At 39.1% G+C, this 14,568-nt stretch overlaps 1 protein-coding gene across 4 annotated transcripts in view; it reads left to right on the top strand.

Moving 5' to 3' along the window:
- Nucleotides 1-14,568, top strand: part of per2 (period circadian clock 2) — a 31,438-nt gene that overhangs the window by 802 nt on the left and 16,068 nt on the right. For all 4 annotated transcript variants that reach the window (XM_074688293.1, XM_074688295.1, XM_074688294.1 and 1 more), the window contains exon 2: nt 4,786-5,351. In XM_074688293.1, coding sequence (XP_074544394.1) covers nt 4,903-5,351 — 449 coding nt within the window. In that variant the 5' untranslated portion in view covers nt 4,786-4,902. The remainder of the gene's footprint in view (nt 1-4,785; nt 5,352-14,568) is intronic.

Genomic DNA, 14,568 nt, shown 5'->3' with positions numbered 1-14,568 from the left:
GCGTGGTTTGCTTACATAAATGATACCTTACCCATTTAAAGAATGCGTAAATTGTACGTTGTACTGACCATAATATTCTACCTTTGTATGTCAGAGACTGGGATAGGAAGACACGATTTGTTATTGTTCAACTAGAAAACTAGTGAATGTGAAATAGGTTACACATAGATGTACAAGTTTGGTGTTAAAATTCTATTATGGTTATTTTTAAGACTACACATTACTGCACATTAAACATACAGCTTTGGCTCTTTTTAGCTTTAAAACAGTTAAAAAATCCACATTTTCACCCCAGTAACTCTAATTCATTCCTGACATTATATAAAGAGTTTTCATAACGGAGGTTGGAAAGTTTTCACAACTATGCAGCAGATCTTAAACCTGTAGGCAGGACAGCAGCCTCCAAACTTCAGATGGAAGATGTGCACTTCAGAGTGAAACTACTTTGCATTGTTGGACTTAAAATATCAACTGAAGTGCAAATAAATGATTATACTTGTGACACTCATATCTCATTTGGAGTTAAACTCTGATTGGTGGAGATGACTGGGTGGTCAGTGGTGGTGGGCGTATTTAAAATTCATGTAGGTGCAATCAGCAGAAGGTTTGGCATCACCCGCGCTGTATACCACAGCCAACTGGCACACAGTCAGAGCTTGCATGTGAGTTGATTTTCTCAAGGTGCACTGGGCCAATAACAATCCTCTGTAACTTTAGATCTGATAAAAAAAGACTTTGTGAATGAGGTAAATTGGTGGTGAAGAGGTTTAAATCATGACTTTCCTGCTGTAATGGAGCAGTTCTTACTGATCTGAACATTGAGACCTCTGTTTCTTTTCTAGTCACAGAGGAAATTTCCTTAACCTTGGGTGGTTGAGGACAGTACAGTACAGCATGTAGCGTACATTTTGAGTTTGATCCATTATATCTGTTTGAGAGATCACTAAAGATAGATGTAGGTCACCAAGTAACAGAGCAACTGCAAAGAGTTTTTTCAGCAAGTGAAAGAAATCACAGCATGTAAAGTAATGACTCTACCTGAAGAAAGAGGAATTCATAGAACTGAGAAGAGCTATACTCCAGTATACAAAACTCAGTGGTTGTTATTTTTTCCTGCTACATCTTTGTGAGGTTTGCCTGCTGGAACTTTTTATTTTGCAGAGTACATAAAGTTTAAGTATAAAAGTAAGAATTTCAGTGTTTTTACCTGAATTTTCTTTTTCTGAATAAACCAAAGGTGACACTAAAATATAAATTTTCCCATTAATTTTTCTTCTTCATCAAAACAGTTAGCTTTAAGATACATGTCAAAAATTGAATTGACTTAATTAGAGTAAAAGCAACCAAGATTGAAAAATGTCATATTCAAGCTTTTATCATTTAGGTGTAAAACCCAGCCTTAAAAACAGAGTTTAAAGCTATCATTGTAGTTTATGTGAAAAAAAAAAGCACGTGTGAATTGATCCAGTTCTTGCGTCGTCATGTGCCGCAGTTTTGGGGCAGTGGGCTCTTTCCAGTCTGCTTTACTGACTGCTAATATTCATTTTCTGATGATCAAATTGTCTTTTATTTTAAGAATGAACATGGCAAGTTCATAAAAGGATAAAAAAGAAATCAGTTGCAAAAACACAAGATAAACAAATGCAGAGAGCAGAAATCAAACATAAACACCCCATGGTCTTCTTTCTAGTGTTTTTCTTATTTTTTAATCTTTTTATTTTATCTACCTGTACAGCACTTTGTTTACAGCTGTGGTTGTTTTGAAAAGTGCTTAATAAATAAAGATGGTATGGTATGGTATGGTATGGTACGGTACGGTACGGTACGGTACGGTACGGTACGGTACGGTACGGTACGGTACGGTATGGTATGGTATGGTATGGTATAGTATGGTATGGTATGGTATGGTATAGTATAGTATGGTATAGTATGGTATGGTTTGGTATGGTATGGTATGGTATGGTATGGTATGGTATGGTATGGTATGGTATGGTAGGTCCTTTGACAGAACCATGTCCACAGGTTTGAGTTGTTTATTAGACATATGATCAGGGCACTGGGACTTAAACATTTTCATCAACAGACAAAAGCTAATGGGAATATTTGGTGATACTGAATTTTAAACCTTGTTTATATGAAACTTCAGTCTGTAGTTGTGGCAGATGTTTTAAGTCTTATCATTTGGATGGCTTGTTTTAAGAGATCAAGATGTAGTCTTCTTTCTTAAATTACAAAAACAATCTCTTACTTTAGTAGCTGTAAAAGCAACGGGCTAGAATATAAAGATGAGGCAGTTTATCCCGGGGAAGAAGAAGAAGAGCAGGACATTGGTCTCAAACTCTACAGCAGTAGCTAGACTAAACAAATAGAAAAATCATAATCACATTTTATTCCCTTCCCTTAATGTTTTTTAACCTCATCTAAATGAAGTGTTTTGTTCTTTTTTTTATCATCCCCTTCAAATGATCTCCAGAGACCCTCTCAGAAAGGTGAAGTAAGCAACGTGTTCCCAACACGTCACAAGCCTGTTTGGACGTCTGATAGCCTAGAATAATTTTTCACTCAAACATCCCTGAGGGTAAAAGAAGCGTTTTGTACAACCTGTAATCGTGTTATGTTTCTCATCTTACCTTGTTAGCAGACTGTGCCTCATTGGACCCACCTCAGTGATGGGTGTAACTGCTTTTTAGATCCGCCTTGACTAAGTGGACAAAAGGTCCATAACTGACGTCTGAATGCGTCACGGCATGTGTGCACGGATGCTGTAAAATCAGGGAAAGTTGATGACCTAATGGGCGAGGCGTATTGAAGGCCTCTTTATCTGCTTTCTCTGAATGTCGGTTGATATCAACTCAACTGCTCTGACATGATAATGAGCTCATGAGGTGAATGTTTAAGCTGTTACTGTAATAGATAGTAATCTGAACTCGCAGGCTTTTTAAACTCGGTCACATTGACTGATGGCAGTCACTGCGGTGGTTAGTGAAGACGCTGCAATGACTGCTGATATCACTGCTAACTCCTCATTTTGGTGTATCTTACCTAGAAATCCCCCAGGTATAAAACTTTGGCCCACCTCTTTCTTCTGAATGTCTCAGTTTTTCTGAATGTTGACCCAGTTCACACAGAAAAGTCCTCCAACAGATCAGATCAGTGGTCTACAGAGAGATGACTGTGAACATGTAGCTCTCTGTCGAACAGATTTGATGAATGTTGCTGGAAATGTTTCACCACTTTTGCCAGAATCATGACCCCTGTTTCATTTTGCAAATGAGGATGAGGATGAGCATCTCCAATTTCAGAACCAGTACATGGGGTTGAAGCCTCTGGGGGCAGATGCCAAGAGAAAGTTCGCAGAAAAAGTTTCCTTTGCAGAATAGAGAGAAAGGCATGCCACTGCCTTGTTCCCCCTTAGACACGCCAGGCTGTGGGTTTTGTACTGACAATTAGGATAGATGCCTCCATGTGACCATGACATGTTGCCCAGAAACCGGATTATGTAAGTGATAAGGTATTTTGTCCTGTGGTCTAATGCTGTAGAGCTTTCTGAGTAACAGGTCTGATGTCTGCATCACTTAGTGATTTCAGTGTGGTGATGTCAGAGTAAAGACACCCAGACAAATACAGAAGAACTTCACAGAAAGACGTTTGTGAAAATTATAGCCTGTGCAACTTCACTGAGGTACAGTTAGCAGAAAGAATATATCATTATGGGATGAACTGCTCATGCAAACGACTTCAGGCTTTGGCAGATGGAAAAAAATGTCTCTCTGTACAGTTAGAATAGAGTAACATTTAACATTCTCCTTCATTGTTCTTTGTTTAATATCAGTAAGAGGTGTGGACTCAGAGATATTTTGTTATTTCAAACTGATTGATACTTTCCTTATAAATGAAATCTATGAAAGTTTGACTTCTTCTCCCTAAAATCATGGTTACTTTAGAGTTTTCCTTTTATCCCAAGCAGTAGATCCTCCTTTAAAGACTAGTAAGTGAGGGGAACCCTTTGCTTACAACAAGAGACATCTATTACTCTAAGGGCAGAGTTTGAAGTTAGCTAAATAAATAAATAAATTTAAGGGGAAGAAGGAAAAAAAAAAGAAACAGGAAAAGCCAAAGTATCATCATTATTCAGCAACCAATGGTGCCATTTAAATAAATACTCTCTGGATAACCCTTTGAAAGAGCTGAAGGGCTCTGATGGGATAGATCTGAAAGGCCACAGTGTGTGTACAAGAGAGCATTTTCCAATGAACATCAAAGAAACACCTGCAGAGCTCTCCAGAGGTCAGGGGTTTAACCCTGCCGGGCTCTAATACCACACCAGTTAAAGGTAAACAGAAACCTTTTGAAATGATGGTGAAGCATTGATTAATGTCTCACAGAGGTGTGTTTACCTGAACGAGGATGTGCAGAGTCGTAAAGGAAGAAATGGTTGTGTTGAAGAAACCTGGCTATGTTTTTGCAGACTTTGAAGAATGTGATAAAATTCATCCCAATTTTGAATTTTGAAGACCATAGAAATCAGCATTTCTGATTCTGTGTTAATCTTGGGGGCAGTCAGTGATTCAAAATGAGGTTGATAAGGTGGAAAAAATGCATTCTTACAATTCAGGAGAAGATGCACACCTATAAAATTGCATCACATTTTTTCTACCCGTACACTGATTATTAATCATCTGTCGCACTGCTCTTTATTTTTTTTTGTTTGTTTGGACTTTTAAAAATCAGCCAAACCAGATTATTAATTAATGACTTACATGTATGATTCCTTTCTTTCAACAGATCAGTCCGACTCCTGTGTGATTCTGTCCGGTAACACCCTTGTGAACATGGGGTGACTGCACTCTTTCATCATCCATTTACATAACCTGGAACAAGCCCAGGGCAGCACTCCTCCTGATGTCAGAAGATTCAGACTCCAAGCCCTACGACTTCCCAGTGCTGGAGGATGAGGATGGAGCCCCAGGGTGTAGAGCGTCCACCTCCTGCAGCCCAATGCCAAGAGGGGCCACAGGGTGCAGCTCCATGGCTCAGTTGCGTAGGATGGGCAGCTACAGCCAAGGCGGACCCGACCTTGGCCTCCCATCAGAGGGCAGCGACAGCAGCGGGCAGGACCCCTCTGCCTCGCCGTGCAACCATCGCAAGAACACTTGCTCTAGATTGCTCCCTGAGGAAGACGTAGAGATGAAGAGCAGCGGGTCCAGCGGGAGCGGGACTGAATCGCACGGCAATGAAAGCCATGGCAATGAGAGTCATGGCAACGAAAGCCATGGCCATGAGTCGACCGGCAGCTCTAATGGCAACAGTAAAGACTCGGCTCTGCTGGAGTCCTCTGAGAGCAACAAGAGGTGAGTGATGGATGCAGTAATCATAAAGTCATTGGTTATCCTGCTTTTTTCAGACATGGCACTGAGTGGAGGCAGAGTGATTTTACTGTCAGGGGCATAGCTACAATTAGGCAAACACAGGCAGTTGCCTGGGGCCCTAAGATTCCCAGGGGCCCCCAAAGCATCTCTTAAAAACTGATTTATGAAGTTCTCTTCAATTGAAAGCATTTATTTTTTCTAAATCTTACTTCACATGCTTCAAAATACATCAAAAGGCTCAATCTTTAAGAATCGTTTTGGGTACTCCCCCTCCCTTCTTATTCAATGGGCTATTTCATGTTACAACACATCTGAAAATTTGAGGAAGAAAGTGGTAAAAAACACTTTTTCCCATTTTTTTCTTATTTTCAACCAAGTCGGAAATAAAAACAATGTTGCTCTGAGGTCTGAAATAAACATATAAGACTTTTAGGATTTTAAGGACTTTATCTAGCCCAGGAAACAGGATCATTTTCTCAAAATCAAACTTTTTGAGTTGGTGATAAACATTATTGTACAAAATCTCTTTTTTGGATACATAACTCACTGGACAGGGGGTCAAATAAAAATACATTAACTTGAAAACAATAGCACCAAAAAGTATGGTAACTGTAAATATCACCTCTTTCAGTAGATTTTTTTCCAGTTTTATGTTGTGCTTGATATTTGCATATTTTTTCTTTACTAAATTATTTTTTTCAATATTAACCTATTGTAATGTTTTTCACTACATACTTTATTGTTTGTTACTGTCACTCTGTAAATTCCCCACTGTGGGACAAATAAGCTGTCCATTGACTATAAAAGATTTCAAATCCAGGACAAAGTGGACTAAATTATGTATTCACTTTTTTCAAAATCAAACTAAAGTACAGAACTTGAGGAAATGCATTTAGTTGCGTTAAATTACCATGTACAAGATTAGCACAGTCTCATGCCTTGATTCTCGGAAAGAGACAGTGGACCCAGGGAAGGCCAGTCTAGCTCTGAGGAAGATGAGTTACAAGGACATGGAGGGCCCCATTGACTGGGTTTGCATTGGGCCCCCAAACCACTAAATACGCCCCTGGTTACTGTCCCTGCTAACTCTAAAAAAAAAAAATGTCAATTTCAGAGGGTTAACAAAAACCAAACCATTGGCGAGTGGAAAAGTAAAGATGAAGGGGTGAGCAGCTGTAGTTAGTGAATGAGGTGATGAAAAAAAAACGATGCATGTAGAATCATCCATGTTTGACTCATACAAGTAAAAAACAGCCCTCACAATATTCAGAGGCTTCAGGCCCCCAGTTATAGGATCAATATCTGGTCCCTGCATGGTTTAGATGATGTAATTCCCATACTCTCTCAAGCTGTCCCACCAAAAGAAAGGCAAAAAGCAATAAAAAAGTAAACTGGACTTCCTTTGGCCCTCATTTCTAGTCATAACATATTTATACAGACTGACATTTGGTGATAAATGATTCAAATATACTTGTCATCCTGTACGTCTATTGCACAGATAGACTGTAACTAAAGCCGCCATCAGCTCTGTATATGTGCGTCACAGATGACAGATGTCAGTAGTTTAGTGAGCCTGAGCTGTAGTGCTGGTCATCCGGAAGCTTTCTTAAAACATGAATGAACCAGCCCCCATCACTTTCCTCTGACCGCCCCAGAGCTGTCATGCTAACGTACACCGTTAATAGATTTTGATTTGAGTAACTACTCCCAAACACATTGTTTCCTGCCAGCTGAGCACTGAGTCTGTCCGACAGACATGTTATTTGTCATGTTTTATTTTTGGACCTTAGCTTGGGGAGGATTAATGGAACATCATTCCATTTTACCACAGCAGCATTATCACTTCCTGAAGTCACGTCTCATCTCAGCTCAAATAACATTTTATTTTTTGCGCCCTTCTCAAAACAAAACGAAGAACATACACACCTCATGTGATGCAGTCTTACTTTTCATATGGAGCTGGGTGATGTTTTCATTAGAGGACTGCTCTGTCAAAAGGAACTTTATGATATTTCTTTACCCAGTGCAAAAATCTCTCCATAAATGAAAATGAACCAGTGCATGATAAGAGTTGGATTAGGCAGGGTAATTCTGACCACCATTTGAACTTTTTTTCTAGTATTTGTGGAAAAAGTATATTATTAGGGATGCATGATATTTGGATTTTTGCCGATATCCGATATGCCGATATATATCGAAACCCCTTTTGGCCGATACTGATACCGATACCGATAATCACAAGTTTGTTTGTTTTTTTCACTGTAAAGAAAGCTAAGTCTATCCTGTACTGGAATTTATATGTTACTCTTATTGTGACACTCTTATTTGTTTAAGAAACACACATAAAACAAGACAAAAAACATTTGATTTTACCATAAATAAGAAATGTATTATTTTTTCAAACTCAAGACATTCAGTATTGAAATACAGAAAAATAATTTCTTTAGATCACATGAACTTTAAATGTACAATGCATTTTTAAACATAACCAAGTTGCATTTGATTATTTTAGAGCTACTGTAACAACCTGGTGACAGACACAGAGCTCTGCAGTGGAAATAAATGAAGTGCTACATTTTATTCAAGGAGCTTATTTTTCAGATGGAAAATAATAATAATCCTCACTGAATAGCACCTTATCGGCTGTGCCTATCAGCAGAAATTTTCATATCTGCTGATACCGATAAACGTGTTTTTAAAGTTTTATCAGCCGATACTGATATTGTGCCGATAATATCGTGCATCCCTATATTTCATCTATGCATCTGAGAAAATCTCTTTTTTTATTTATACAAGAAAGAAAGGAAATAAGAGGCCTTGCTTTGAAAGTCTACAGTCCTACTTAAGTGACAACCTGTGGAGATGAACTCATGAAGTTATTGCTGAAGAACTAAATACTGCAGTTCTTTGAGCTACCGCTGCAGAAACCATGGTAACATTCTAACATCAACAGCAATCAAGTATAAAAGCATTTTGTTGGTATGAAGCCAGTTTCTTTATTCACACACACAATACAGGGGGTGGCTGTGTTTATAAAACACATCCAGCATAAGCTTAGAGTTAATCTTTAAATTTTAAGGCTAGTGGTGTGGCTGAGTTCCCTGTCAGGTGGGTGTGTTGCTGCTGTGTGTCAGGTAGATAAAAGCCTCAGTCTGCCTCTTGGTCTGTGTTAAGGCCGATTGTAATTTGGGCTGAGTCAGCGTTTTCTGTGAGGCGTCTGGGCTTAAAAACTTCCATTCATGTGTCCTACAGTCTCTGGTCCTACTTCAGAAAAATCTTCAGAATGAGAAAAGTTATGAAGATGCAGCATCAGAGCTTCCTTAGTGTGTTTCTTCTCCCTTTGCAATAAGCGTTCTGGTGGTGCTGGTGTTTTTACCTTTAACGCACAATCAACTTGACTGAGCTTGGATTAATCCTTATTGAGCATTGATTAAGTGTTCTTGGTTCCTGGATGACTTGTTAGTGACAGAGTTATTCTTAAGTTAACTCCACTGTGCTCAACATGTGCTGGCCAGCTCGTTACAGCACAGTCCTCTACAGTGGGGGTCAGCTCGACTCGTAATGATTTCTGAAGTTCTCCAAAACCGGCAGGACGTGACCACAGCATGTCCAAAAGTAGATTGTGACGTGACCGTCTGCCCACAAGACGACTGGGGCTCCCAGTTAGAGGACTGGATTGATGTCATTCAGGACTCTGCAGGCTGGCTTCACTTTTAATGCCAGATGGGTTGTGTCACGCTGTGTAGCTCCTTGTTAGTGCCATGGCAACAAATTTGTCTGTATTTATCACAGGGTGGTGGAAGTAGAGTTGTGTCTCTCCTCCCACTTCCTGCTCTGCCTCACCAACCTTATTTGACCTGACTCACCAGGGTTTCCTTTTTTTTTGGCCACACCTTTTTCCTGTGTATGTTGGTCTCACACACTTCGGCAGTTCCCTGACTCATTCACTGATTGAAGTTCATTAATAAGTTTTTGCTTAAGATCTCACTTTGTTTCTCTCTGGTATTTTTTGTCCATCTTCATACCTCTTTTGGTTACTAACCTTTTAATGCCAACCTATACAGTGGGACACATTGAGGCTTATGTAATCAAAACTTTTCCAAATTCAGGATGTGAGAGTGACAGTGTTTGATCTTTTTAGTGTTATTAGCATGCCACCATGTGGTGTACTTAGTTTTGGTTAACTTTGTTTACTTCTGCTACTAAAAGCCGGATCATCCACCACAAGCCCTTACTGAATCTTCTGCAGCTCCCAGCTGTGCTGTAGTATGAGGAGGAAAAGAGTAAAACATCAGTTTAGTTTAGTGTCTAAACATCACAAGCCCAAAGAAACAATCCTCAATATTGTGAGTAATCAGTTATTTGCCATCACTTTTCGAGTCACATGAGCTGATTTCTCATAATATTTTTCAGTGCTTTCATCAAAGAGAAATGCCTGGGGCGAATTTTACTCAATATGGAAAGTCTACAAAAACAAGTTAACAACCGTTTTATCTATTTTCTTTTCTAACATTGAGCCTCAGTGGGAATTAGAAGAAGAATATGTGACTGAGTTCAATGGAAATTCCAGCAAAAAACCCATCAGCTTGAAATAAAAAATTAAAGCAGACACTTGAATTTCTGATATTTTTAAATGATCATTCAGACAGAAGAATACTTTTTTTTTCTTTTTTTTTCTTTTTTTACAAATAATGAAAAAGCACTTAAAAAGAGTAATGAAATATGAGATTAAATCCTGTTGCTCCACCATTAGTCACTGATTTATGATGACTGATTACTAATTGATTAACAGTTGATTAAAAGTTGCAGCAACAAAACCACAAAAACAGGAACAACATTGCTTGCTCCAGAGGCCTTATTTCATAACAGACAGTATTAGAAAAAGCTACCAGTTAATATTGATGTCAACAATTACATGCACCCTCTCCAGACTAACCTCCCGCTGGTTGCCCCATTAGTCATAACTCTAATTAAAAGAAATTGACTATGGACTTGGCAATTGTCCTTATTTGTGTTAGAAGGCTCGTTCAGGGGAAGAAGATGCTTTGATGAGACCAGAAATTAGCTTTTTGGCAGTTCACCAAATGCTTTATTTTGGTGTTTGCCAAATTCTGCATGATGCCCGAGGCCCAGCATCCACTGAACATGCTAGTTGTAGCAGAAGCAAATTGCTCATTACTCGCTTTTAAGTAGAAAGCAAAAATGAATGCAGTACAATCAGCTGCATCCTGCTGCAGAAGAGAGAACTGGATGTTTTGTTTTTATTTTCCAGTCAGCAGTGATAGAAAAGACAAAGCAAATCTAAGACAAGGATGTTAAAACAAATGTTTAACTTAGTGACCACATTTACTTGAAGACCTGTTACCTTGTTTAAACTGGTTTTAGAGAACAAACAGAAAACTTCTCAGGAACATCTCATTGAGAATAGAGTGGCAACATTTCTGTGGAATAGAGCAGACAGTAGTTGGAAATTTTACCACCTTATCATTGTAGCTTTAGTGAGTGCAACATGTCTAAACATTCTTTGGGGGCACGTAGAACTTTAGCCTTTACAACATGTTAGCCATCTGCAGAGGTGCGGGCATCTGAATTATAAAAAGTATCATAATTTAAGTTACATGCCACTATTGCTTTTTTTGACTGAGTTTAAAAAGATGGACAACATGACAGCTCTGCAAAATTACAGCCAAAAACTGTTGGAGCTTCTGCTGCCTGGCTGCAGTATAGCAAATTAACCCTGCCTTCTTCCTGTGAACAGATCGGAGATGGTTCAAACCAGAATTTAGGGTCAAATATGATTTCTTGAACTTAGTTTTTGCAGTTCTTGTCAAAAAGATGTGTAACGTACACGGTCCTTCAAAGGATTGATGTGATGTTAAAAAGAGGGGATGTGGCACCACAGTAACATCTCTGTTGACTGGTGGAGCTCTATGTGCTCCTCCAATAAGCTTGTTGGCTGATGCAGGGAGCCAAACAGTTGCTGAGCTGTACTCTTTTATTAAAATGTGAAAACAGACTTCCCTTAGCAGATTTTGAAAGGTCTTAAGTTGTGAATAAAATGCCTATTTGTTAAAATTTTCCCTCAAACAGTGTTTTTCTGTTAAAGTACCTCCATCATGTTCCACTCACACTCAGAGTCAGGTTTCTGTTGTAGTCAAATGAGGAGACCAGCTTCATATCCACAGACTTCCTGGACCAAATAATGAAAATAAACACTGAGAATGAAAAATACTTTGTCAGCTCAACCAGTAAATAAGGAAATGAAAACCCTCCGTCACTCGAGAGACCCGACCATTCATACAGTTTTATTATGAGTTTTTTCTCATTTTATACTGTATCATTACTAGTCATTACATGGAATGGAAAAACACACCAGATTGTAAGCCGTCTGCCTGGAGCTCTTCTTTTCCTCACCTCATATATATGCATTTGATTCCCTGTGTTATTCCTGTCTCTGCAATGTAATGAGATATCCACATACACCTGATGAGGAAAGGGGTCAGATGTTCACACAGCTTGTCTGTGGAAGGTTTTTCAGTCAAACAAAGCCACCTTGCCCTTATCTTCACCTTGAGCTTCTAAACAGAGACTCCTCTGTCTCTTTTAGCAACATGTTTCCAAGACGTACCGACTTAGCACTTTCACATAAATTAACCCACTGATCACTAATGTAAGTTAAGACTGGGCAATCTAAAACCAGCTGTTGCACTGGCCAGCACTGAGGTGAGCCACTTGCCTGTGCTATTTGTAAAAGCTTTTTATTCCCGGCCAGGTAAGTAGGTTATAAATAGTAACCGGAGATGTAACCCAGGTGAGCCAGTCACTCACCGCTGTTGATAGTCTTAAATTAAGCTTGTTAATCTAACTTGGTTTTATTTCTCCCACACAAAGTTAGTGGGATTCTCTGGTGACTCTGTGGAAGCTGAAGTGACATCGAACTGAAACAAGATTACCGAAGTTCACCTGTACAGCCATAAAAGTCAGATAGAATAATTAATCTTTTGGACTGAAATTAATTTTTGTACTTAAAGAAAACTTTGCCACCCTTCTTTTTGGTGGCTGTAGTTTGTCTTATGACCTTTTTTGATGTGTACTGACAAATGGCTGAAAACATATGTGAGAGATTCATTAGCTATTGCTTTTATTTTCCTGGGGTTGTGCTAATTGGTCATTAATGTGCTTTACTGTTCACACTGCCAGGAAATGGTTCAGTGCGTGCTTACACATTTGTTAATTTGTTCTTCATTACTTGAATCAAACATCTCAAAGGGAAAACAAATATGTTCCCAATTAAAGTTAAGTCATGTTGTGATTTCCCTCAAGCCGTCTACTCACCATCTGCACATATTAGTTTATTTGCTTTGCAGCTTGATTTAACTCATTAGTTTTATTTGGAATATATCAGCCTCACACTTGGATTTAATAACACATACAAGGTGCTTTTCAACTGCAGGAACTTTCCCTAAGAACTAGGGTGATTTTGAGGAACTATGAAGCAGGAACCAGGGACTAACCTTACCAACTAACCAGGGTAGTTAATCTCCCAATGAGAGACCCATACTCATGGGGTAGTGCTTTCCGAAGGTCCAGGAACTTTAAGGACCAGGACTTGCAATGCTGTCATGCCCACTTGATTCAATGAGTCTTTGACAGTCATTGTCTTTGGGCCTGATACAGTGAATAAATCTCTGTCTGCTCCTGTTGTTATAATTTTAAGAGTCACCCAGTGTTAAACTGTTAAAACACAGGAGCAGTCTATGGGAACGCATCCCAGTTTAGTTATTAAAGTCAAAATATACTCATCAGATCAGTAGTCAGTGATAAACGACAGCCTTTTATGACAGATGCATTATTGATAGGGTCGCTCTTTAAACCATATCACCGGTTGATCGCTGCCATGGCTTTGAATATCCGTGTTCTTTCTTTAAGATAAGCATGTGGGGCATTTTTGGATTTCACTTTGCCACTAGTGCCTGTTTCCTTCCAAGTGCTGATTCAACAAATCCATTCGAAATGTAACAAAGCTTGTTGTGTCGCACAATGAGGATGCTGGCCCACCCTTTGCCTTATATGGCATCATATTTGTTGTTGGGCCCTGTTTAGCTTCCCGGCAGAAGACCTGGAACCAAAAGTTCCTGGTTCTCTTTTTTTTTTTTTTTTTCACAGTGTAAAAGTACCAAACTACTGCTAAGTAACAAACTATGAAAGATTCAACAACATAAACAAGTTTTTCTGCTGACAAAGGGACTCTAACCTTGGACAGACATCCAGAGGATTGCACACAGCCTTTTACCTCCATCGATTAACCTACTGTACTCAACTGTTTCTAAATACAGCTCTAATACTTGTTAAATCCGTCTGGTCTAAAAGTGGCTGCTGTATTCTGAGGACTACATTTAAAGACTTCTAAACTTGATTGTGCTTTGAGAAGCTATTTGTAAAGGTTTGTTCTATTCTTGGCCTTGTAAGCTGGTTATACTTAGTAACCTGGGATGTGGTCAGTCATTGTCTCTGTAGGACTCTCATGTATTAGTGTAGCGCTAATCTTGTAGGTTAATGCAGTGGATCTGACACACAGCATGTACACACTCACACTCACACTCTCAGTCTCTCCTTATCTTACACACATATTGTTTAACATATTACACAGACTCTGTAAATCCAAGTTCCAGGTAGTAACTGATTAACAATGGGCTTGGCATGGCTGGCATTGCTTGTTGATGATGGAACAGGTGGCTAACTGTATGTGAAACCAACAGCAGACCCTTGTTAGAACAGGACAACAGGATTTGGTATCCAAGTTTTCCATTAGCATCATCAGTAGTCAGAATAATATTGTCCACTTGCATTTTAGCGTGTATTTGCTCAGTGCAAGACAACCACCTGACAGCCATCAGCTGCTTTAATTGATTTCTATGAAGAGAAATCTGGACGTTAGTACAGCTAACTACCTGCTCTGAGCTGCTGTCACTCAACTCCATTTTCCATGAAGCACGGGATGCTAAAGTTGTCTAGATGCTGTCGTCATCAGATGATAACTAATGAAGTGATGAGTTAGTCATATTCTAACCTTAAACTTGAAGGAGGGTCGGGGTAAACCATACATTTATTTTGTCCTTAACAGTTTTTGCAGCATTTAATGGCTGAGAGGGCTCGGAGTTGTACAGACAGTCATTTCAGATCATTACTGTGTATCAAG

Source organism: Halichoeres trimaculatus, unplaced genomic scaffold (assembly GCF_033239565.1).
Source record: "Halichoeres trimaculatus isolate MK-OKI-2021-1 unplaced genomic scaffold, fHalTri1.1 fHalTri1_scaffold_15, whole genome shotgun sequence".
Taxonomy (NCBI): domain Eukaryota; kingdom Metazoa; phylum Chordata; class Actinopteri; order Labriformes; family Labridae; genus Halichoeres; species Halichoeres trimaculatus.
Note: the sequence above shows the minus strand (reverse complement) of the source record. Positions and strands in the feature narration are given on the sequence as shown.